This window comes from Ustilaginoidea virens, chromosome 3 (genome assembly GCF_000687475.1).
Source record: "Ustilaginoidea virens chromosome 3, complete sequence".
Taxonomy (NCBI): Eukaryota; Fungi; Ascomycota; class Sordariomycetes; order Hypocreales; family Clavicipitaceae; genus Ustilaginoidea; species Ustilaginoidea virens.
Genome location: NC_057318.1, coordinates 4,341,654 through 4,365,837, shown reverse-complemented (window position 1 = coordinate 4,365,837; position 24,184 = coordinate 4,341,654). Strand labels below are relative to the sequence as shown.

The 24,184-nt window shown below is 55.2% G+C and overlaps 8 protein-coding genes across 8 annotated transcripts; 3 read left to right on the top strand and 5 right to left on the bottom strand.

The window, feature by feature from the left end:
• Positions 1-147: 147 nt before the first annotated feature.
• UV8b_04077 (uncharacterized protein) lies at positions 148-1,912 on the bottom strand (the record flags this gene model as incomplete). The annotated part of the gene is made up of 3 exons (XM_043141575.1): positions 148-372; positions 457-1,535; positions 1,687-1,912. 3 exons carry the CDS (start codon positions 1,910-1,912, stop codon positions 148-150), a joined length of 1,530 nt encoding a protein of 509 aa, XP_042997509.1.
• A 3,278-nt stretch (positions 1,913-5,190) lies between these two features.
• Positions 5,191-6,501, top strand: UV8b_04076 (uncharacterized protein; the record flags this gene model as incomplete). The annotated part of the gene is made up of 2 exons (XM_043141574.1): positions 5,191-5,237; positions 5,304-6,501. The coding sequence occupies 2 exons, from the start codon at positions 5,191-5,193 to the stop codon at positions 6,499-6,501; spliced, it is 1,245 nt and encodes a 414-aa protein (XP_042997508.1).
• A 1,385-nt stretch (positions 6,502-7,886) lies between these two features.
• UV8b_04075 (uncharacterized protein) lies at positions 7,887-8,876 on the bottom strand (the record flags this gene model as incomplete). The annotated part of the gene is made up of 3 exons (XM_043141573.1): positions 7,887-8,340; positions 8,420-8,769; positions 8,874-8,876. 3 exons carry the CDS (start codon positions 8,874-8,876, stop codon positions 7,887-7,889), a joined length of 807 nt encoding a protein of 268 aa, XP_042997507.1.
• A 1,053-nt stretch (positions 8,877-9,929) lies between these two features.
• Positions 9,930-11,187, bottom strand: UV8b_04074 (uncharacterized protein; the record flags this gene model as incomplete). Its single annotated transcript, XM_043141572.1, has 2 exons — positions 9,930-10,729; positions 10,860-11,187. 2 exons carry the CDS (start codon positions 11,185-11,187, stop codon positions 9,930-9,932), a joined length of 1,128 nt encoding a protein of 375 aa, XP_042997506.1.
• A 712-nt stretch (positions 11,188-11,899) lies between these two features.
• UV8b_04073 (uncharacterized protein) lies at positions 11,900-14,978 on the top strand (the record flags this gene model as incomplete). Its single annotated transcript, XM_043141571.1, has 4 exons — positions 11,900-11,975; positions 12,067-12,377; positions 12,463-14,599; positions 14,746-14,978. The coding sequence occupies 4 exons, from the start codon at positions 11,900-11,902 to the stop codon at positions 14,976-14,978; spliced, it is 2,757 nt and encodes a 918-aa protein (XP_042997505.1).
• A 459-nt stretch (positions 14,979-15,437) lies between these two features.
• On the bottom strand, positions 15,438-15,948 carry UV8b_04072 (uncharacterized protein; the record flags this gene model as incomplete). Its single annotated transcript, XM_043141570.1, has 2 exons — positions 15,438-15,492; positions 15,665-15,948. The coding sequence occupies 2 exons, from the start codon at positions 15,946-15,948 to the stop codon at positions 15,438-15,440; spliced, it is 339 nt and encodes a 112-aa protein (XP_042997504.1).
• Positions 15,949-16,763: 815 nt separating this feature from the next.
• On the bottom strand, positions 16,764-17,033 carry UV8b_04071 (uncharacterized protein; the record flags this gene model as incomplete). Its single annotated transcript, XM_043141569.1, has 1 exon — positions 16,764-17,033. The coding sequence occupies one exon, from the start codon at positions 17,031-17,033 to the stop codon at positions 16,764-16,766; it is 270 nt and encodes an 89-aa protein (XP_042997503.1).
• Positions 17,034-18,379: 1,346 nt separating this feature from the next.
• UV8b_04070 (uncharacterized protein) lies at positions 18,380-22,068 on the top strand (the record flags this gene model as incomplete). The annotated part of the gene is made up of 2 exons (XM_043141568.1): positions 18,380-18,594; positions 18,783-22,068. 2 exons carry the CDS (start codon positions 18,380-18,382, stop codon positions 22,066-22,068), a joined length of 3,501 nt encoding a protein of 1,166 aa, XP_042997502.1.
• Positions 22,069-24,184: the final 2,116 nt, after the last annotated feature.

The window sequence follows — 24,184 nt, the reverse complement described above, 5'->3', positions numbered from 1 at the left end:
TCGTGTTGCCGTAAATTCGTGCGTCATTATTATGTATGCAACCGTCCGCCCAAATTGTACTTTTGGGATATGCACAACCAAAGAAAGAAAGAAAGAAAGGAAGGAAGGAAAAAATGAATCTGCAATCTAGAAAGCCATGTGCGCCCACTACAATGCATTCGAGATAATGGCGAAAACTCCAAATATTGCCACGAGACAATTTGTTGCGGTAGCGCGCGTTCCTGCATTGTCGTCCGTCTTGCCAGTGACCGTGGCTGCGGCCACCGATTGCGTCGTCACCACGCCCACGCGGCAGTTTGAATCAAAGGAAGGACACGAAGTTATCGTATAGACCGTCGTATACGCCTTGGTAGCGACGCTGCCCTTGGTAGGCTGCAACAGCAAGCAATCAATGTTAGCTTTTGCCCGCCTTCCCCCCCCACACTTGCAGGACTTGCAGCGTCAAGGATCACTTACAGTCCCCCCAGTAAAAACCGCGTCACTTTCTTTGCAATTGCCAGTGACGGACGGAACCGCGCCTTTGCCGGACGAAACGGCCACTATGTCGTTGTTACCACAGTTGGCGGCTTGAGCGATATGCACTTCCTGGTTGTCCCAGTCGAATATGAAGTAACCGGCACGTAGCACACTGTCTCCCAGGATTTGCTGATCCGTGGTAATCACCATGCCGACATAGCAGCTGCTGGATGAACTGGTAAGGTTCAGGATAAAGTCCTTAAGCGGGACCCGGATCGTCTTATTCCCGAAGCCAAAATCAACGCTACCCCCAGAACTTCGCAAGGAGCATGCCACCTGGTAGTAGCCTTCCCCGTCGTTTTGCGCTCCCAACGCCTGCAGGATGGGCATGGCCACTGCCGAGTGCATCCTTGAAATGGTAGTGCCAGAGTCGAGCATGACGTTCGCATCCGATCCTGCCACCTTGAAATTAGAAGAAGACGCGGTAGTGACGCCAACCGTCGTCAATTCAACTGCCAGGCGAAACTCTCCTCCGATGCCCCTGACCAGAGGCCGTTTCTCCAGGGCGCCGATGTATTTGCTCTTGTCGAAACCGCCGTAGATTACGGCGCCGTACTGACTGTCGGAATGGCGGAGGTCAAGAGCATACACCCGACTGGCGATGATGCCTTGGGAGGCCATGGACCCAAGGACAAGGCTGTAGGGCACGTCGCCCTTGAAACCACCTTTCAGGTCAGGGGCAAGACCGAGGATGCCTTGCGACTGGCCTTTGCTTTGAGAGACAACACCAAACGTCTGGTTGCTAATCCCGGCACCTCCGAGCGATACTGTGTCGGCATAGTAGAAGATGGTGGCGGACGTCTGCGTGCTCTTGTCCGACGGGTCGCCATAGCTGAGCTGCTCTTTTCCAAAAGGCCCATAAGACTGTGATGACTTGCTCGGATCATATTTACCAAACTTTACACATTGCTGTGCCTGCTGTCGAGACTTGGCCGTTCTGCAATCGGGATTGACCCAGAGTTCGCTGGACCCGGTATCGACGAGAACCATCACCTTTTGTGGAGGGTTACCGATGTCGACTATGGTACCCAGCATAGGAGACAAGGTATGAGGCAAGTCAGCTTTCGAATCCCATAGTCGGTCCCATAGTCGGGCTTCCCTGCTATTAAAAGTCCGCGGGCCACCACCTATTCTCCATTCTCCGAGCTTGCCATTGTGGGAGGTACTCACCATCTGTGGCATAGAACACTTCCATGTTGTAGAGCCTGTCCTCGAAAGCTTTGTCCGCCCGCTTCTGACCGGCCGGACGCTGAACCGTGCCCACAGGCAGAGCGAGGAAACCATCTCCTCTTATGGCGGCCACTGAAAAGCCCTTCAACACAGACTCTTCAGCGGCGACAAGCGAGTCCGTCGCCAAAAGCGCCAATGCTGCAACGCGGAGAGATGGACACCGCATTGTCACGTCCGAAGCCGTCGCCGTCGGCGTCGGCGTCGGCGTCGCGTTTTTTTTTTTTTTTTGGTTTCGCACTGTGGTGGACTGGACTCTCGAGGTTTTGTCGTGCGAGAGAAGGAAGGAACAAACGGGTTCAAGGCAGAGTGGGAAATTTGGCAACAGCAACTCACTTGATGCGAATATATACTGAAACAAACACAAACAAAGACTCGGTCAGACTTTATATGGCACACCTCGGTATCCTCATCCAGGTACGGAGCAGAATCCAGATACGAGCTTTCAAATTTTCGGACGCAGGCACAACGCACATTGGTTGGGGCATCAGCCCTTTTAGCTCGTGGGGGGGGGGGGGCCGCGGCGTTCTTGTTGGTTTGCGCCTCTTACTCCATGGCTAATCAGCCCGTCAACAGGTGGAGAGCACGGAGTGAGTGGGCTGTGCTGCTGATGCTGGAGGTAGGTAAGTTTCAGCTGCTCCCGAGTCTCAGCAGCTAATTATGTAACACCAAGCCTTGGAGCCACGGCGCTCGACTGAATCTTGTCGGTCGTCATCTCAGCCGCAGCCGCCAGGTAGGAGCTAGCGAATTCGCTTAAGAATCAAATCGATACATAGCACCTTGTTGATCACCGGGCTTAGACTCTACCTGGGGGCCCGCTCTGCCGCTCTGCCGCTCTGCCGCTCTGCCTCTCTGCCTCTCTGTCACTTGCCATCTCGGCCTCGGGTATCAGAGGCAAAAATCAGGGCAGCTACTGTCGCTTTGGGCTGCCGCGATATCGGCGACGAAAAAGCACGAGAGCATGGAAACGGATCTGAGAAGACGAGAAATGAATGGAATATGCAAGAAACATTCTTTGCTACGGCAGCTCACGAATAGTCGTTTACGGACTAAACCTGGCCGTTACAGGAAATGAATGGTTGGACCAAAACATCGGCGGGCGTGGCAGCCACGCCACAATTACCTAATGCTGACCTGGTGCGGACCCTATATTCGATGCGACAGAAACGAAAACTTCAATACTCCTCTTGACCTACAGACAACTTCAGCAGCAGGCACTTCCGTGAGTCGTGGCGGAAAAGGGGCCATATTTCCTACTGACTAGCTCCGCAAATCCGTGCTTCTTCCTGACAAAGGCAGCTTGTTGACGTACAAGCGCCATCAAAGTTTCTTTCTCTAGCGCGACGTGTCATGCTCGGGTGCAAGGATGAATCCTGGTCTTGAGTCTTGACGTGACAGCAAACTGATTTTCTCTTATGAATTTCTTCCCCTACCGGCTTCAGCCCAGCCTCATGCGAGGCATACCTGACCTACCGTGTGCAAACACTGTACAATGTATACTGTACATCCAATCCACAGCCCACTCAGGATCCGCAATTTGCCGTCATGTTGGCGGCATTCGCTTACGAGCGTAATGACCTGCCTTTATGATGCATTGACGGCCCACGGCCTACTAGGATGATACGACCATGAGCACGACGGAATCTGGTGCAGCGCAAAAAGTCTCCTAGATTGATGTCAACCTGCGGTGGCGGCACGCTGCGAGGAGTGAATGCATCCAACAAAACAAGTGGTCTCCCTGGCAAAGATGCTAATGGGAATCGGCTCGGATGTCCTACTGCAGACTCGCACATGCACAGACGGGTTCGTCACTACAGGATCATGCCTTGGGAAATAAATAGCCCCTTGTTATTGGTCTTGCTAGGCCCAGGAACGTTGGCAAAGCGCATCTACCCGATGCGACTGTACTCCGCAACACGGCCATAAAACCTCCAGCTCCAGGCGGCTCACGATCCAGAAACCGCCATCAAGTACTACAACTACAGTAACCGAAGGTTCAGTTGGGCTCGGCGAAGCTTCCGAGCCTCTAATAAAGCTTCCATATACATGTTTGCCAGCCGCCCGCCTATTCTACCCCGGGTTTGCAGATTCCGGGCCATGGCCATGTAACCTCACCGAAACATCAGTGCACACCAGCCATTGATTCCGTCCCCTCACCGGCGTCTCACCATGTTTCCAGGTGACACACCATGATCCGCATCGTCGTTCCCTCAGCATCCTCGAGCCATGTGTCTTGAGTTCCTGCTCTCTCGCTCTCGGTGGCGTCTCATCACGTGATACGAGGATCTGGTCGAAAGTTGAAACCGACGAACAATTGAATGAGCAAGGGTTGTCCGTCCAACTTGGGTTCCCAACTTTATCGGGCCCCGGCCACCCCCCTCCCCTTCCCCCCCTGTCAAGACTCATCAACCCGCCATGTGGCCATGCGATGCGCTATCTATAATTTTTTGCGATCGGCGGAAGTTCGAGCGGGAAGACAACTAGACCGCATCTCGCTCGACTATTTGACGGGAGCTGCCGACCCTAGCAGAGCAATCCTTGATTGCATGGTCATCGTGCCGTGCCACCCAACAAACTTCTGCGCCGACATTGGGCTGGCTGGCCTGATTGCAGAGCTATGCAGGTTTTCCTTTGAGGTGCAGCTGTTGCCACACCGGTCTACAGGCAACGCAAGCCGATAATCGGTGACTCGTCAACTTGGGGACTCGGCAAGATTGGAAGCATCTCGCATGCCGTTTTAGACGAAATGGAAAGGCGGGCTTGCCGGCAAGCTGTGTCGATGGATCTGGACCCCCATGCCGCCTTGTCCAACTGTCGCCCTGGCCTCGGTGTAGACTCTTCCGAAGAAATCATTTTCCCGTGCCATGCATGGTTGGCCATATTATGTGCCTCATCTTCCTCACCCCTCCCCCTTTCGTCTTTCTTTCAATCCTCCGTACCCCAAAGAAAAATTATTTGGTCCAATTAGTTAAATCAGAAAGAGGCAAGACACGGTAAAAAAAGAATGAGATGAAAGAAGCGGAAGAGGCAACGCCAACAAATCAAATGGTAACCCAATAGAAACCAGGGACATGTCACCAGGTTGCATTGCTTCCGTGTTCCCTCGACAGCGGCATGTCTGGCAACCAAGCAAGTTCCAACTGAAAAGGATACCCCAATGCAGTGAAACGCCTGCAGAAAATTCTTCGTCGCAGGTAGCCTTTGACGAGCGTTACCTGCAGTGCAGCAAAGGAAAGGCCCATGAGCCTTGCCGTGTGCCACACTGCCGCCTCGGAAGCGAGCCCCGGGGCTTGCTCTTGTCTAGTAAGTGCTAGTATCGCTCTTTTCCAGACTACAAAGAGATGCATCGTCGTCTTTTTGTATTATATGGTTGTTCTCGTGCCTTTCCATGTCCCTCTCATCACTGTCGCTCTCAAGTTATTGACAAGATTCATGTAGATGGTGAAAATGGTGTTTTGCAAAGAAAGCAACAGAGAACTTCTCCAATCCTTAAAGTAGGTATTCGAGTGGCAGACTGCTCGAATGCCAGAATTTTCCTTGGCTAACTGGTGTATTTCTAGGGACATGGTTCAAAGAGATCGTGAGGCTGGAGAGTATGTTTCGCCTCACTTTGATGGTATATTAAAGAGCCTTGATGAAATGTCGGCCAGGAACGATTCTCGCTCGAGAAGGGGGTCTGTTGCAGAGTCGGATACCATGTATCGTCCTGGACGCAAAGAGTTTGAAGTGTTACAGGCATACAATTCGCTGGTCAACGCAGGCGGTCGGCCCATATGCCCTTTGGGCGAAACGAACCACATATCGAAACACCCAGGACTTTACCGTGAGATTCTACTTCCCTGGGTCAAGGGTTCATTGAATAGCCCCGTTTTGGACTGGAAAGACATTTTTCAACAGCAGCTCGTGAACTGGCAGCTATTCAGAGCTTGGCAGCGAGCCAACCGGGATATACCCCAGCTAGTTGCCTCTTCGGAGAGTTGCATGGATGACTCCATTAAAGAGGAAAATCGGCTGCTAGTTGCCCGTAACAGTACCTCCGGGTCTAGCACGTTTGAGCTGCACGTAGAGGCGGTCCAGCACCGACTGAGACACCACGGCTTCACCAAGTCATTCTGTCTAGACGTTGATGCAAATCGACAAGACGAGTGGACGACATGGATCGAGTACTTGAGCTTCGAATGCTATTGCTTCGATCGCGACGCCCAATCGTTGCAGACAGATATAGGGCGCCGTGGCCGCGACGACTTCCGCCCCGGGTCTGACACCAGCCTGTTCGGCGGCGTGCTGACCTCTCAACCAAGTTTGGCTGTCAAGCCACAAACGGCCAGACCAGCGGACGTCGGTACAACTTTGGCATCGGATGCATCGTCTCCACTTGGTGGCAGCAACGAGGAGAGTCTTGTTGGCCGAAAATGCCTGCTGAACAGAGTCTGCCGCGCGGGGCGAAGCGACAAGGCTCCGGATTGTCAGGGCGACGGATCTGAAACCGATGAGTCGACGACAACAGCATGTCACACTCTCATTCTGAAGTGGGCCCTTGGCCAAGAACGGGAGATTGCGGCTCAGGTCATCAAAAAACATCGAACCAACCATACGGCGAGGAGCGTATCAGCCAACGCTGGCCTCGGACAAGTGAAACGAACCAGAGACGGCTCGCCATGTAACAAAGAATCGGCGTCCCGGCCTAGAGGGCATTTTTGGACGCGTCAGGATAAGATTCGGGACCCAAGACGCAAGCGTCCCTGCAGTGGAAGATGAACTAGCCATGTCGAGTTGTTATGCTTTTCTTTCGTTTCCTTTTTGGGGAATTACTTGTAGAGGGGACAAGGATGGAGGTTCGAAATGGGACAATCCCCCTTATTTCCATTCTTACTTCCTTTTACGTTTTTTTGTGAAAGAATTTTCCCCTTTTGATTAATTTGATATTCAGAAAGCCAGAAGAAAAGGCCAATGTTTTCGATCCGTCTCGCCTGCCCGTGCTTGACAGCTAATTTCACCAGTTCCAAAGCACCCAAGAGGTATCGGCAGCACCATTCGCGCCGGGGATTTCCTCTCACAAAGCCACATGAAGTGATGAAGCTGGGCTGAGCGACGTGCTCCATGCAACCGGTGTGATTGCAACCCTGCTTGTCATGGAACGCCGCAAAGAGTAAATAACACTTTTGCATTGAAGGCATCTTCTCTTTGTGCGCGAAAACACAGGCCGTAGGTCATCCGCTGATCTCGGCCAGGCATCGCGCCAGTTTCGAGGGAACACATCCGGCACAGAGATGCATGACTGGAAGTTGAAGGAACAGCAGCCACGCCGAGTGCTGCATCAGCCCCTGAAACAAGCCGTCCCATGTCCACGGAGCTCCGTTGACGCAGTAAAGCACCTCTTGGCCCGACGCGCATTTATTTATACAAATGGGGCCGGCCCTTCCCACCATATGCACCGTTCTCGGTATCAAAATACTTCCATTGCACCACTTTCGCATCATCTCCTACGCTGCAACGGCCTGGCGCGACGGCTGCGAGCCCGGAAGGAGAAGTTGCGCCTCTGTGCTTTTCACTGCATCCTGCCCGATACAGCTCTGGGCTTCCGCTTGGTTGGCACCCAAGTGCTGGGCCGGAGATTACTGGCAGGACGCAGGGAAAGGCACGGGGGAGGGCTTGGGCTATCTTTCCGGGCTCACAACTGTCGCTCTGAGTAGGAATCATCCGTATTGTATTGACGGGAAGGTTGGTACAGAAGACTAGCATGACAGGATGCGGCGGTCGGCTGCGCCTCCTGCATCGTGCAGCGGTGCTATTTCGTAGGTATCGCTCCTTATAATGAACCATTTCTTTTCTTTTCCTCTCTCCTTTGGACGCGAATTTTCATCACGCTGGCGGGATGCAACGTTGGAACTTGGCATGGTTCGGCATTGATCCATCAGATCGATGATGCGAGCTACACATGCACGTCCCCGGTTATGGTTGTTTTAATGGTCGTCTTGAACCATTCCGTCATCCTGGCGGTTGCATCTCCAGGCTCTTTGAAAACATTCTCAATGAGAATAAAATCATGGGCCTCTCTCTCTGCCTCGTCGAGCGTAATCCTACAACGCATGTTTCTACGTCTCAACAGGCTGACGAAGCTGATGCCCTGATCATACAGAACTTCATTCTTCCCAACGGTGAGGTACACGTTGGACGTGGCATCGTCTATGCCGTCCAGAGTCTTCTGCATCCAGCGGTGTGATGTAGGGATTGGCAGCCGAGTAATCCCCCGAAAGAATGTCCGCCTTGTGCGCTGTAATCAGCTCTCGGCCGTAGAGGGAGGCGCCAAGCCTGTCCAGTCCTCTCAAGGATACCATGCCGTTCCCGTTGTTGCGCTGGAACGAATCGGCGAAGACGTTGTTGCTCAGCCAGGGAGATACCAAGAAGACGCCAGCCAGCGGCCTCGGCAGGTCGACGCGGCGGATGCCATCAAGCGGGTGCAGGACATGGCTCAAGACCTGCACCGACAGGTTTCCGCGGGCGGAATCCCCTCCCATGTACACGTTGGACGGACTGATGCCTGAATCGAGTATTCCGCCAAGCGTCTCAGCAGCCTGCGCCAGGGGAACGGGAAACCTGCCGTCGCCCAGGAGCGTTTACTGAAGGCAAGCCAGTGCAACCCTCAACTCCAGCCTCTTGGCCGGCCTCGACGCACGCATTCCAGCGCCATTCAAAGTGGCCACGAAGAGCCGGGGCAGTGTAGCCGCCTCCGGGTAGGAAAAGAACAATCCTGTGGGCCCTTGTGCGGTTGCCCATCCAGAGGAGAGAGCCGCCCGTGTCCCCCAGAGACTGGATCTCTCGCCGAAGGAGCTTCTGTCGAGTGGCCGGATGCTTGGAACGGCTCAGTTTGTCGTCCATCCCGGGAACGAGAAGAAAGCAAAAGAAAAACCTCCACGGCTTCTGCAAGCTACCAATGGTAGTGGCCTTGACGGCCAGCTTCAAGAATTCCCAGGTCGAGAGCCGCGGTCTTCCAACCTGGCTGCGACTTGTCGGTGCCGTTGCAGTCTAGAAGCATACTTGGCATTGGTCAAACTGTGAAGCTTTCTTTTACCGTGCTCATCCGGGATCGAACGAGTGCCTGGCCAGCATGGCCTCAAGCTTCAACCTACCATTGATGGAAGCCACTCCTCGTGCCAGAGGAAAGGCGGGAACCATGAACCGAAAGAGAGACCATAAAGTCACATGGACTGACTGTGGACATGGGCGGGTAAACAAGCCAACGACTTCCACATTTGCACACCGACACGACACGTCTGTCCCGGAACGAAAGAGAAAGAAAAATCGAGCAAAAGAATAACTGGCTGCAACCAATCTAGGTTGCATCCTGGTTTGGGGAGATATCTGCACGTGAGCAGGAAGAGCTCCGCGCCCCACTAGAGTCTAAATAGGGAAGGCCGGGGCTGCAACAAAGACACGATGCTGATAGTTGTTGCTGATAAAAAAAAACCCTCGAGCGATGACTTGGCTGGCTATAAGCTTGGCTGCGTCTTCTGGTGCGGCTAGCCGGACGAGATGGCAGGCTGCTGAGTGCCAAGTCCATCCTGTCCTGGCATTTCTGCTCGTTTTCCTCGTCGTGTTTTCCCATTCATCTAGGCGATTTCCTCTTGTCATTGAATGGGGTCAATGGGGTCAATAGCACTCGGCTTCAAAGTGCGTTTCTCCTGTTTTTCCCAGTCGAGGCAGTTGCTATTGACCGTTGGCAGCTTCCGCGTAGGAACCCGGACCCACCTTCCCCGCAGGAACAGAACTTTCAGCCCCCCCCCCCATTGGACAATGCAAACTGGTTCCTTCCATATTCAAGCTTGCTCGGCGTTGTAGGATGCCGAGTGCAAGGAAAGCGGTGCAAGGAAAGCGGCGTCATCAACTACACTCCCGGTCAGCTGCAATATGCAGAATACCGCAGGATAAAAAATAAATAAAAAAAAACCCCTTCTAAAGCCAGCATTTCACATCATGCCAATTATTTTTTTTTTTCCCGTTTACTCTCTGAATCAGGCACATATTTTCTCTTTAATTCTACATCCTCTTCCCAAGGTGCGCCAGGGGAAGAAAGGAGGGTAAGAGGCCAGTCCAGAATTTCCTCGTGCAGAGGCACCGTATGCCACACTCGTGCAATAGAATGGTCTCCTTCTCCTGCTGCGCTGCGCCTCTTCATCCTCGTCCACCTAGATTTCCTTCCCAGTCCCCGAGACGAGCAGCACAACGCTCCCCAGCTGTCTTCTCAAATCCTCATTGTTCACGTCATGAGTATCTTCCACTTCGCCCCACTGCGTCACTTGCCAGTCCACCTCGAGATTGACCGTCTTGGCAGCTTGCTCCACGCCGAATTGACCGTCTTCTGACAGCTGAGGCCGTTTGGCCGGCCCTTCGCTCCACTCGGCGATGAACCGTGCGGCTGCAACCAGACTCTTGCCCGCCAGAACCGCTCTCTCCAATCCAGCGATTTCCCAAGCCGTGAGGCCTGAGACCCAGCCCTGGACAACTTCTCGCACGCCCTCAGCCTGCTTCCTGGGGAAAATGGCGTCTCCGTCCAGCACAGGCTCCAGCTTGATACCTGGCCAAACGTGCGTCGTCATAAACGACACGATATCATTCGTTGTCCGCTTTTGAACGTCGCGCAGGGACTCTCCTGCGTCGTTTCGCAAGTCGTAGCGACCGGCGGGAGGTGCCCAACACAGCAGCGAATCAGTGTCCAGGTACCGCAGCACGTTGGCGGTGATGTCGTTTCTGATCTTGCCCGCCTCGGAATGCTCCGCGGCGTCGTCGTCCTTGATATCCAGTGCCCTGCAGACCAGGCTCGTCAGAGGGATGAGATGCTGCTTTGTGGATTGTTGCGCAGACGTGAGAGTATCCCACTCCAGGGCCAAGGCAAAGGCGAGGTTGGGTTTCGACAGCGGCACTTGGATGATCTCTTTGGTTTGCGGGTGCCGCAGCGGTCTCGTATCGAGAAAGATTTGCAGCGCGCCTTTTACACGGGGGGTTTTTTTTTTTTTTGACCAAGATCAGCTCTCTCGAGTCTCTTTAATGGCGAGCTTTTGCGGGATGCCATGCATGTGCACCCCTTCTTTTCCTTGGGCACGGGGGGGCTGGCTTACCATCGACTTCTTCCACGCTCACACTATTCCAGAACCTCTTGCGCAGCGTCGTGGATTTCCCGTCCTTGGCGTTGCGAATGATTTTGGCCTGTCGCAAAAGATGCGCTTGCTTGCGTCGACGCTCGATCCGCTCCGTCGTGTTGCGAACAGCCGGGGTTGGAGGCTCCGGCGGCGGTCCGGTGCCCAGAATAGGGGCGACATGCGCTGCCTGGGAGGCTGTGGCGTGCATCGAGCGAAACCATGCTGGCGAGATGACGGGGAGCGAGGGCGAGAGCGAGAGCGAGAGCGAGAGCGGTGTCAACTGGGTCAATGATTTCCACGACCGCATGATGAGCGATGTTCTGCGGGCGAGGCTGCTGGCGAGGACGCGTGGTTGGTTTTGTGCGTCTGCCGAAGGAATAAAAGGTCTGGTGTTGATGCGAGTTTGGGGGGTTTGTAAATTGTCGATAACTTTATGGCTGTCGCTATCATGTCTTTTCCGACCCACCCGAACTACGGAGAATCCCAGGCACTACGTTGACTTGTTGATCATGTGCACTCCGTATTGCCAGATCAACTTGACGCATTGCATGCTTGGTCGTCGGGCTTCTCCAAGCGCCCCGGAGCAGCGAACACAGCTTGGCGGCGTGTCCCATGAGCTCCACATCCATCATTGCCCTATGCTGACGACCATTGGTTGCATCTTCCGAGGCATGGGCCACAGATTGTATTTCCTCTTAACTTGCCGCCAGTCATTACAGTACTTCCCTTTCGCATCAGCCTGAGAACAAAACATGCCCAGCCTTTTTGGCCGTAACCAATGCATGCACCCCTCCTTAGTCACGTATGCTCTGTTAGGTACGTCCGTACCTGGCACCTATACCTAACCTAATCGGGCGAGCTTCATCAAGCTGCGGGTCATTGTCACGTGACACACCCCACCCATCCCTGATCCGTCTCTCTCTCTCTCCCATCTGTCAACGTGGTGATTGCCCAGCACGACGCCAGATGTCTGATGTTCTAGTCGGATACGCAATCCTCCTCCAACGCAGTCGCCCAACATGAGCTACGGCAAAAAGGACGAGGACGCCGATCTGGGATTGGTCAAGGTGGATCGCACGCAAGTGTTCCAAGAAGGTAGAATCCGAGGGCCATGTCCATGCCCGACTCTGTCCTGCTCCCTTCTCTCCGTACAATTCCCCAGAGTGGAACTAATGCCACATTGCAGCACGAATATTCAACGAAGGCACAGTTCAACCGCGACGATGTCGAATACTCCTCACCAAGATTGCCCTCCTCCTCTACACCGGCGACAAGTTTCCCACCAATGAAGCCACCACGCTCTTCTTCGGCATCTCCAAGCTGTTCCAGAACAAAGATGCCAGCCTCAGACAAATGGTCCACCTCGTCATCAAAGAGTTGGCCAAATCTGCCGAGGACATCATCATGGTCACCAGCACCATCATGAAGGACACCGGCGGCAGCACGGACGCCATTTTCAGACCCAATGCCATCAGAGCCTTGTGCCGTATCATTGACGTTGGTTCCTCCTACCCGCCCGAAATCCGGGCTCCTATCTCCTGGCCTGCTGGAAATGCAGCTAAACTAATGTTCGTCTTTTCAGGGCACAACCGTTCAATCCATTGAACGAGTGATGAAGACTGCCATTGTGGACAAGAACCCCTCCGTCTCTTCTGCTGCCTTGGTGTCTTCGTACCACCTTTTGCCCATCGCCAGGGACGTCGTCCGGCGCTGGCAGAGCGAAACCCAAGAGGCTGCTGCCTCGTCCAAGTCTTCTGGCGGCTTCTCTCTGGGCTTCTCGTCGTCAAACGGACAAGTGTCGATCAATAATTCAACAATGACGCAGTACCACGCCATCGGACTGCTCTACCAGATGCGGATGCACGACAGAATGGCTCTCGTCAAGATGGTTCAACAATTCGGCGCCGCTGGAGCGATCAAGAGCCCTCCCGCAATCGTCATGCTGGTCCGACTGGCCGCCCAGTTGGCTGAAGAGGATGCAGGTTTGCGGAAGCCAATGATGCAGCTTCTCGATGGTTGGCTGCGCCACAAGAGCGAGATGGTCAACTTCGAAGCCGCCAAGGCCATCTGCGACCTGCGCGACGTCACTGACAATGAGGTTACTCAGGCCGTCCACGTCCTGCAACTCTTCCTGACATCTCCTCGCGCCGTCACCAAGTTTGCTGCTCTGCGAATTCTGCACAACTTTGCATCCTTCAAGCCGGCCGCTGTGAGCGTCTGCAACCCTGATATCGAGCTCCTCATTTCAAACTCGAACCGCTCCATCGCCACTTTCGCCATCACCACTCTGCTCAAGACCGGTAACGAGGCCAGCGTCGACAGGCTCATGAAGCAAATCTCCACCTTCATGTCGGAAATCACTGACGAGTTCAAGATCACCATAGTGGAGGCCATCCGAACTCTGTGCCTGAAGTTCCCCAACAAGCAAGCCGGCATGCTGACCTTTCTCAGCGGCATTCTGAGAGATGAGGGCGGCTACGAGTTCAAGCGTACCGTCGTCGAAAGCATGTTTGACTTGATCAAATTCGTCCCCGACTCCAAGGAAGAGGCCTTGTCTCATCTCTGCGAATTCATCGAGGACTGCGAATTCACAAAGCTCGCCGTCCGAATCTTGCACCTCATCGGACTGGAAGGCCCCAAGACCGCCCAGCCCACCAAGTACATCCGATACATCTACAACCGAGTTGTTCTCGAGAATGCGATTGTGCGAGCTGCCGCGGTCACTGCGCTGGCCAAGTTTGGTGTCGGACAGAAGGACCAAGACGTCAAGGCTAGTGTCAAGGTCCTGCTCACACGATGCTTGGACGATGTCGATGACGAAGTTCGCGATCGCGCCGCTCTCAACCTAAGGCTCATGGCCGAGGAGGATGATGAAACTGCCCAGAAGTTTGTCAAGAACGACAGCGTTTTCTCGCTTCCAGTCTTTGAGCATCAACTCGTCATGTACGTCACCTCGGACAACAAGGAGGCGTTCGACACTCCCTTCGACATTGCCCGCATCCCGGTGGTTACCAGGGAGCAGGCCGATGCCGAGGACAGGACGAAGAAGCTCACCGCCACGGCGCCAACCCTGAAGGCACCCAAGGCAGCTCCTACAAAGGCTCCTGCCAGCGGCGCCGAGGCTGCGGCCTCCGCTTCTGCCCAAGCCCAGCGCCACGCCGAGGAGTTGATGCAGATTCCCGAGATGAAGGAGTTTGGCAACGTCCTCAAGTCTTCCCGGCCCACGGAACTCACGGAAGCGGAAACCGAGTACGTGGTGAGCGTGATTAAACATGTTTTCAAGGAGCACATTGTGCTTCAGTACGAGGTCAAGAACACTCTGCCAGATACTGTCTTGGAAGGAGTTTCCGTGGTTGCCACGCCCAGCGACGAGGACGAGCTGGAGGAGGTTTTCATCATTCCGGCCGAGAAGCTGGCGACTGAGGAACCCGGGAAAGTGTATGTTGCGTTCAAGAAGACCAACGGCGAAGCTTCGCTGCCCATGGCAACATTCTCCAACATTTTGAGGTTCACGAGCAAAGAAGTCGACCCGTCCACTGGTGAGCCCGAGGAGACTGGGTACGACGACGAGTATGAGGTTTCCGAGTTTGACCTGAGCGGAAGCGACTACATTGTCCCGACGTTTGCCAGCAACTTTAGTCATCTGTGGGAGCAGATAGGCGCATCAGGCGAGGAAGCAGAGGAGACTCTTCAGTTGAGTGGCATGAAGAGCATTGCAGGTAGGTTGGATTTTGCATTTCTCTCTCTCTCTCTCTCTCTCTCTCTCTCTCTCTCTCTCTCTCTCTCTCTTTGTCTCTCTTTCATATACATATGTGCCATCGTTTAGGCTGCGGAAAAGAAAAGGCTGACCAGGACGAAATCGCAGACGCCACGGAACAGCTGGCCAAGGCTCTCTCGCTGCAGCCTCTGGAGGGCACAGACGTTCCCATCAACCAGAGCACACACACGCTCAAGCTTTTGGGCAAGACTGTGCTCGGCGGCAGAGTCGTGGCAATGGTGAGAATGGCATTCTCTTCGAAATCAGGAGTGACGACGAAGATGACGGTGAGAAGCGAGGAAGAAAATATTGCTTCACTAGTTATTGCATCCGTGGCTTAAAAGGCGGGGACGTTGGCGTTGACGGTATTCATGCGTTGATGATTAGAGCCTATGCTGAGGAGAATGACGGGTCCAGCCTGCATGGTTACTTTGCAGATGAACTTTGCAGGTGGAAAGGGGTGACGGACAGTACGTTTTGTCACATGCAGGTACCTCCTAATCTAGTGCTTTTCACGTACGTTTGTTTTTGTTTTCATTTCTTTTTCAATTGTTCCTTTATGATGTTTCTTTCCCGTCTCTGTTATTTTTGCGTGCTTTGGGCCCTTGAAGCGAGGGGGAACAAGACTCGACAGCACATGAAGAAACGAAGCCAACAAGTGCCATGTGACGACAACATTGAGTAGCATTTCCACGGTAGTAGTAGACGCAGCAGCAGTGGTGGTGGTGGTAGTTGGAACGTGAGCAACATCCTGCAGCAGCGACGGGGGTCGTCGATCTTTGCAGAGACAGGGAGTGGATTCAAAACTCCTCCACCTTGTACACCTGGTAGGCAGGCTCCTCGTACGGATGTGCTCTTTTAAGTTTGCGCCATGCCCCATCATCCATGACAGAAGGGGTTGTTGTTTCAGTCAGCCATGACTTGCATGCATGCACCAGGGGCCCGGGTGCGCCAGATGCTTCAGGCGCAGGGCAGGCAGGGTGAGGGAGGAAAAAAAAAAGAAAAAGAAAAAGAAAAAGAAACGCACTCTTTCAGCGCGGCGACAGCCGCCCTGGCGACATGGGCCCCGAGACAGAGCGTCTCGACACGCACCTCGGGCGTCTGCTCGAGGACGCCGGGGGTGCCGAAGTGAGGGTTGGCCGTGCCTCCCGGGCGGAACTGGCCCGTCCCGAAGGCCATCCAGCAGCACTCGGTGTAGTGTCCAGGGCCGGGGTATCGTCCCGCGCCGGCGTTGAAGACGGCAGCCTTGCAGGCGGCGACGGCGGAGGGGGGTGCGTAAAAGACGAGGCTGTAGCGGAGGGCGGCGGCCATATTTGGGATTTGTACGGAGGATGCGGACTAGTTGGGTGTGCTTGGATGTGTGATCTGGTGTTTTGTTGCGAAGACGTTTTGGTGGCGGGTGATGGGATCGTCAGATCCAGGTGGGCGAGGAGGCGCGGATGATTGTGCTGGAGGAGCCTGGCAGGTGGCCGGCAGGTGGCCGGCAGGTGGCTGGCAGGTGGCCGGCAGGTGCAAGGTGCATGCAGGAGGGGTTGCCGGGAAAGTGGTACGGACGGACATTTGTTAGAGGTATCTACGGCTACGGATATCTGTTATTGGTCAGGTCAGGGAAACTCCCCGTACCTGAGGTGAGAGGTCATGGCAGAGGAAGAACAGAATCCGCCCCAATACAATGCCAGACCCGCGATCCTATGTATGTACGAACGACGGACTACGGACTACGGACTACGGACTACGGACTACGGACTACGGACTACGGACTACGGGCGGACTGCGGACAGCGGACTGCTGGCCAAGGCAGGAGAGACAAAGCATGCCCGGCGTTGCGCTCCTGTTCAGGTTTGCTCCGGATTCCCGTTGCAATGCGACATAACAAGCGTTGCCCAGGTTTTTGTCGGACACTGCTGATCCAGTCGACGATGCGGGAAACCTTTTTGGCTGTACGCCCAGCCATGTGGTCGACGAGCTTTGGCCATCACAGCCGATGGACTTTATCTTACCCCATGTGCCGTCACGGCTCCTCAACATCGGCGTTTACCAGTCAAGTGCTTCGCTGCCACAGACGACAGCCGTCGTTGATTCGAGGTATTGCTGCCCGCCCACGTGCCATTTCAGGAGTGACAACACTAGCAAGGTCGATTCCGTGGCCATGCGTGCGGAGGGTTGTCATCGGTGGCTACTGGTCCATCATCATGGACCCCGAACATCAAGGAGCTATCCCAGAAGAGCAACGAGGATCCGATAGGCTGGCTGGGTGGGCTAAGGAGGGGGTTGTCTACTCGGTAGTCGAGTCCAGCAGATGGTGGCATGGGCACGGGCGGCATGATCTGCCGCAGTTCTGCTGTCTGTCCGGAAGGTCCGCCGAGGTAAGTTGAAGCAACTCGAGGGGGGTTCATTATGGATGATGGGGAGGCATCTGTGCGCATGTGAAGCTGCCAAGACGTGGGGTTGGGGGGGGGTTGGGGGGGATCGGGTTGGGCCCGACCCCATTATCGCATGTCGTTCTCGGACCTGGATTCCTGGACGCGTCCGTTATGATTCGATTCATGCAAACGAGACATATGGCAACGAGCATACCTTGCGCTACGCGGAGAAAGCAAGGGGCTCGAGCGACGATGGCGTCGTCGCATCCTTGAATTCTCCAAGTGTTTTACATTAGGTACATAAGGTAAGGTAGGTACCTACATCCTACTTTAGGTACCTTAGTAAGACAAGGTACCGAAGGTACGTTTTATACCTATAAAACGTAAGGTACATAAAGCACAGCAACCTTGGTAGCGTGGTGTCTTGGCGGCCTGACATCATAAGAAAGCCCGCCTCCGCTTCCGAGGATGCCCTCAATAGGCTTAGCGCCTTGGGCACGCCCCGAGTACCAGGGACCCAGTACTCCGTGCCTCCTCTGGTACCTCTGGTACCTCCCACCGTTTGTTTGTTTGATGTGTCTTGTCCAAGATGGATGCGTGTCAGGTTGAAACCCGTATTGCCGTGCCCTTGCCTGCCAATCTGCGCATACTTTACAGAAAGACAAAGCAAACTGCGTTCCACACGTCCGCAGGCTACATATGATGCCCGGAGTAGCCACACTTTGTTTTGGCCATTGCCCCCGTAAAAGGAACCCCGGGGGGGGGGGGTGTTGTTCAGAGATGGACAGCCAAAGCGCGGTTCGAGGCCCTGCCAAGTGCCTCAGGTACCAGGTAGGAGGCAGGTACCTTCAGTCTGGTACCTCTAGGAGTCTAGGAGGCAATTTAGCTATACCTTAGGTATGTCCCTTGCTTGGTCCACGACCTTTCCAAGTTCTGGACCATTGGGTTCTGACAAGAACTCGGCCAAGTCCAGTCACCCGAAAAAGTGGCCAAACCACGAATCCATGACAACTCAACTTGAACGAAAACCTCGTCCGCCTTGATGCCGGCCATCCTCTTCTTCTCCGCCTTCCCTACTTTATTCCAGCATTGTTCTCTCCTCGAACTCCTCGAGAATCATTGGCTCCCTCCCTCACTCCAGTGGATCTCATTCAGTAGCTGTACCCCTTTTGTTTTGTTCGCATACCGACCTACCTACCTACCTACCTACCTACCTTACCTACCTACCCTACCGACTTACCTCCCTCCCTCTCGCAAATCTCACGAATCTCACGAATTCCGCGGATCCCACGACTCCCGCGAATCCCGCGAATCTCGCCATCTTCCTCCCATCGCCCCCTCTGGGGCGGCTATAACCAGCCGGGTATCCCTTTGGCGCCATGAACGCCATCCAGGACAAGTGCCGGCCTAAGCATCAGGTCCTGGTGCTCAAGTGCTACCCGAAAACCTCAAAGGGAGCCGTCGACGTGGTTCCCAACAGCAGCGAATTGAGCTATCTGCTCTTCTATGCTACCAGTCGTCGCTCAAAGATTCAGAAGATTGGCGCGTTCCTCGAGAAGAAGACGGCAAACGATGTTTGGCGCATGCGGATTGGGTACGTAGCTGGACACGACGCGTATCCATCTCACACCTTTCTGATCCTTTCCCTTTTCCTTGCCCCATATTTTTTTTTTTTTTTTTTTTTTTTCCAAACTCGAAAGAACGAAGAGAGAGGGACAGAGGGAGACGGGGAGAGAGAGAGAGAGAAGGCATATCTGCATTGACTGACCAACCCCCCATCAGGAATGTCCAGGTCACACTCGGCATCTTGGCCGCCATCGTCGAAAAATCACCAAAGGATGCTGTCCTTATCGCGCCGTGCGTCCTCAAAGTCCTCGAGTTGATTCTTCGATCCGACGATATCACAATGGTCGAGTCGTCGCTGCCTACCTTTGAAGCTTTCTGTCAACACCATGACCTCTCGTCCTTGTTCGGCGACAGTGCCTACCTGCAGCAGTATCAGTCTGTTGTGCAATCTTACGCTCAACTGGCCTCGACCAGACACGTACCCGCAAAGGGACCCGTCAGCAAGCCTCTTCAGTTCCGATGGAGAAACGCTGGCCTGGAAGCCATCAAGCACGTGGCGGGCTCAGACGCGCTCTCCTCCGTATCTGGCCGTCAGATCGACGTGATTGTGCCAATGATTCTTGAAAACATGTGGAGCGCAGATGACCGCATCTTCGATACTTTGCTCGAGCGTGTGCAGATGGAAGGCAAGCCCGTTTCTGACAAACGCCTACACCGTCGCTCGAGCATCGCCGCGGAGAAGGCGGCAGAAACATCGGGCGACACGAATCCCCTAGCGCTCTCCGGCACTGCGGTAGATGTTGACAACCTTGCCGAGGAGGACACGGGGGTTTCTGCCACACAGTGCTTGAAGAGCATCTTTGTCATTCCTAACAGGGCTCAGATATACGGAGCTACCAACGCGCTGCTAAAGTTCATCTCGAAGCGGGTTGCCGAGGGAGAGACACTGCTCACCACCGACAAAACCTCGGGAAGCGACTTGGGCTGGGCCATCAAAGTCTACGACATCATTGCCCGCTGGGCCCCCGTGCAGGACAGATACGTCATCTTGCTGGCGACCATGGACGTGTTGAACCAGACGCCGATGCGGGAAGAAAGCTTGCAGCGACACTTGACTTTCACCGCCATGATGCAGTCGCTCCTCCGCTCCGATGTCAACCTGATTGGCTTGAGTGTCATGGACGTTCTCCTCGGGCTCGTCAGGCAGATTAAGAAGCTGTTCCACTTGCAGCACAAAGGCTCTAGTCACGACAGCAGCCAGAGCGATGAGCGGACCGATACCGAGCAAGAAACGACGCCTTCGCGGTCGCAGTGCGCTGAACTCCTCGAGAGGCTCGAATGCTGCTCCAGCGACCTCGCCAACCACGTGTACTATGCCGACCAGGTTTCCGACATGATTGCGGCGCTGTTCGGCCGCATACGGCACAGCCGGTCGACCAGCATTGCCTCGCTGGCTGGCGCCGCCGCCGCTGCGGAAAGAGGAGAAGATCATCATGGCGCAGAAGGCACTGCAGCACCGCCATATGCAGCCGACCTGTCGCGCAGTCAGTCTTTGCAAGAAACCTACTTCTCCCATTCCAACGGCCGACAGTCTGCTCTGAAGATCATCAAGTCTATCCTGTTGACTGCGAGCCCCAAGAATGGTCTGGGCAACAACAGCAACAACAAAAACAACAACAACAACAACATGGGCTTGAGCAGGAATCGTGTTCCGATTCAAGCTTGGGAGGGTACGCAGTGGCTCCTGCGTGACCCCATCGGAGACGTACGCAGAGCCTATGTGGACGCTTTGACGACGTGGCTGGACCGCGAAATGGCGCGCGTGGATCTGATTGCCACCGACGACTTCCTGACCGTCTCACAGGGCCCGGGCCCCGGCAAGGCGGGCCGCGAGGTTCCGGGCGCGAGGAGAGTGGCCTCGAGCACCTGCAATCGCGAGCGCCAGCAGAGAGCGCGCCGCTGCCAGTTCCTACCCCTTCTTCATCTTGCCATATACGACAGCGCCTTGCAGTTTGTGGACTACGACAATGACATGATACTGCTCCATGGCCTGCTCAGCAAGCTCGTGTTCAAACTGGGTGTCAACGCAGCCCGGTACGGCATTCCCATGGTTTACCGGCTGCAGGAGGACATCCAGGTGCTGGAGCAGCCGATTCACAAAGTGCGCATCGCCTCACTGTGCCACGGATACTTCTGGGCTCTCGCTGAGAAATTCGACTTTGAGGCATCAGTGGTTGGGCGGGCAATCTACAACGAAATCTCGAGGAGGAAGAACAAGGGCTTCTGGGTCCAAGGCGTGCACATCCCGGCCCCCACCCCGATGCAAGTCGGGCCACCGGGTGTAGCCAGGCCACACCTGCAGTGGAATCTCGGCTCTCTGGAGACGGAGGAAATCTTGCCTTTTGACGATCGGTCGTCGTTGGTCGAGTGCATCGCCGCTAGCTACCGAGAGACGAATCTGTCACCTCCGACGAGCCCTGCAGCCTCCCCGAACCGGACTCAAAACGGGCCCGTTCTAGGCTTCAATACCGGCGCGATCCCGACGACTCGCGACGGCGCACGTGAACGCGAATGCGAACGTGAAGAACTCCCCCATCAGTTCAGGGAAAACATGCTGTCGGAATGGTGCAGGGAATCTGCCTTGGCTGCCATCACGGCGGCCGGAAAGGCCGAGTCTGTGAGCGGGTCCAAGGCGGGGACTACGGGTACGAGAGAGAACCGCCTCACCATCAACACGGGTACTGCAGGCCCGAACGGGAGCAGCAACGGGTTCTGGTTTGGCTCGCCCATCGAAAGCCAGCAAAACGCGCGGCCGCAAACGGTACAAACCCATGGCGGTGGTGGGCTGACGCCGGTGTCCAAGCTGCGCAACGCAAGCATGTTTGGCAGACTGCCGCCATCAGATTCGGTGACGAGTAGGATGGGCGTCGTCGCATCTGTGGAGCAGCTGAAGACGGTGCTCTCAGGCAGAGTGTCCCGGGAGAGTGCTGCCGGGATAGCGGGCGCTGAGGACGGCAGTGACGAGAGCATGACGAGTTGCGAATATAGCATGTCCGACGACACCACCAGCTTTAACCCAGCCGCGTCCTCGACAGAGGCTCCCACCACCGCCGCCGGCGTGGGGGAGGCTCTCGCGAGGTCAGTCTCGGCGTCGGCCTCTGTCCGGGGGCCAGTCTGTTCCAACACGAGCACAAGCGCACACGAGGGTGGATCCTGCGCTGCCCAAACCTTTTATGGCGGCAACAACGATGAAGTGCCACCCGTGCCACCTCTGCCCAACCTGAGCACGCTGTCGAGCAGAGTCGGAACGCAGCCGAGCGAGTTTTCCGGCGCCAAGCGCAACTGGAGCGGTCATGCTGTAGGAGGGGAGAGTTTCCAGTCGACATGTATGCACTTTCGCCAAGAAAGTAGCAAAAGCATGGACTTGCAGGAGCTTCTGAGAGGCATAGATAGCCGATGGGGGGAGGGAAGCTTGGGCAACTCGGCGAAACCGCCATATTAGGTGGATGGCGGGGCATGACCAAGCTGGGGCGGGGAGGGGTATGTTGGGAGACGGCGGGAAGAAGAAACGAGGAGGAGGAAATGATGTCCGAGGTCAGAAGGGAGAAGAGAGTGAGCACCTTGGGACGGTTCCACCCGGGGGGTTCTGGGTGCATGTGTGCAAAGGATGGGTGAGATGGACCGTTTGCGATTTCCAAGTTTGAGCAGCTAGGCGGCAGGGAGGAGGATGGAGATGGATATGGATATCAGAGCAGAGACGAGAAAGAGAAGAGAAGAGGGCTGGGAGGACGAGGGGATGGATTATAAGCGTTGCATGGAGGGAGAAGCGATAGTCGATACAAAGCAGGCTTTTATTCTTTTTCCACGTGCCGGGCCAGATGCCTGCGTGTACGTGGTGTGGTGTGGCATGGACGAGACGGGATCTTGCCGTGGTATCAAGGTTGTTGTGTTGCATTCGAGGTCAAGGTTGATTTGATTTGCCTAGGGAGATTTGTTTCCGTACGGCACATGGCAATAACCAACCAGACCCCCATCCATGCCAGCCCCATACCCGCAACATACCCGCCCCATGCCAAACGACATACTATCCACCATACCAAGACGAGAAATAAATCCGGGGGGCCCGCGTAGTACATAGGCACTCACTCCGTTGACTTCATTCAAAAGCCCAGCAGCCCCGCAGTCCCACAATCCATTCGCGGTCCGGCCGAGAAAGGGTCAAAGACGCGATGGCCTATGCCGGTTTGGGGGCTTCCGACGCACGCACGGCAAGTGCAACCTGCCATCCTGCCATGGAGAGTGGGTGGGGCCGGGCCATTAGAGTCAAAGGGCAGCGTCGGCTTCCAGGCCCGAACCCCCGAGAATCCCTGTACAGAAGTGAAGAGTTACGTACTTCCGGAGTAGAGTACCCAAGGCACGGAGTACAGCACACCTAACGGCGCACGTACTGCGGGACTGCGGAGTATGTGCCTATACTAGGCTAGGTACCTAGGGGCCTACCTACATGCAATGCTAGCGTGCCGACAAGTACGTCTGTACTTGTCTGTACTTCCCCCACTTTCTTCCCCCCTTTCACCACATGGTGCCCCACCGCGGCTCTGACGGGGTACCTGCCGGGTACGGAGCAGCATGTAGCGCGTAGCTTGCGAAGCATAGAACGGAGCAGTGCAGCAGTACCATCAGGGACCAGGTACCAATGTTGCCTTCTGCAGGCGGTACGTACCGCTCGAGTGACTTGGCGGATGGGAACGAACCAGACAATTTCTTCGTCCTGAAAACTCTCACTGGACCCCCTTCGCTGTCCTTCTCTCCGACCAAACGACGCCAGAGATTTGCACCAGACCAGCTCTTCATTCAAACTTGGCTTGTTTGCCACCCAGTTGGCCGAGTACGCTGCAACCGTCCCATCATCAGCAGAGTTGACAAAATCATCGCCTCTCCGTCAGCCCTGGCGACTCGTCGGGTGGCAGTCGAGGCCTTTTTTTTTTTTTTTTTTTTTTTTTTTTTTTCCTTTTTTCCTCTCCCCAAAGGCATCGTGTCCCGGGGGCGGGGGGGAAGGGGGTCGAGGACTGGAACTGGAACTGGACTGAACTGGCAACCCTCGAGTTTGAACAAAAGCGACACGAACACAGCCCAAAACACCTCGGCACCTGCCGCCCGTCTAACCACCCAACTACCAGGTACTCAACCGCCAGTACCAAGACGTTGAGAGACGGCTCAACTCGAGCAGAACCTGATCCCGTCTGCTCCCCCGCAACAATCGGCTTGGAGCTCCATCCTCCTCGGTCCTGGCCGCCCGCCGCCTGCCGCCTCGCGATTCCTTGCTTTGCTTGCCTGCTGAAACGACGACGACGACGAGACGAAATCTCCATATCGACGCTCGCCGCCCTGGTCATTTGTCGTCCCTGCACCCCTTCCACCGACCCCGAAATCCCACAAACACCCGCCAGTCGGGCCCTCGGCTTTGCGTGTTGTTGTGCTGTGTTGTGTTGTGCCTGTGCCGCCTGCATTCCAGTGTTCCAGTCGATCGGTTGGTCGAGACTCCTGCCTAGACTCCTGTGGCTCATCTGTCGCAGGGCCATTGCGATTCATACCAAGGCTACCATTTCCCACGAGGT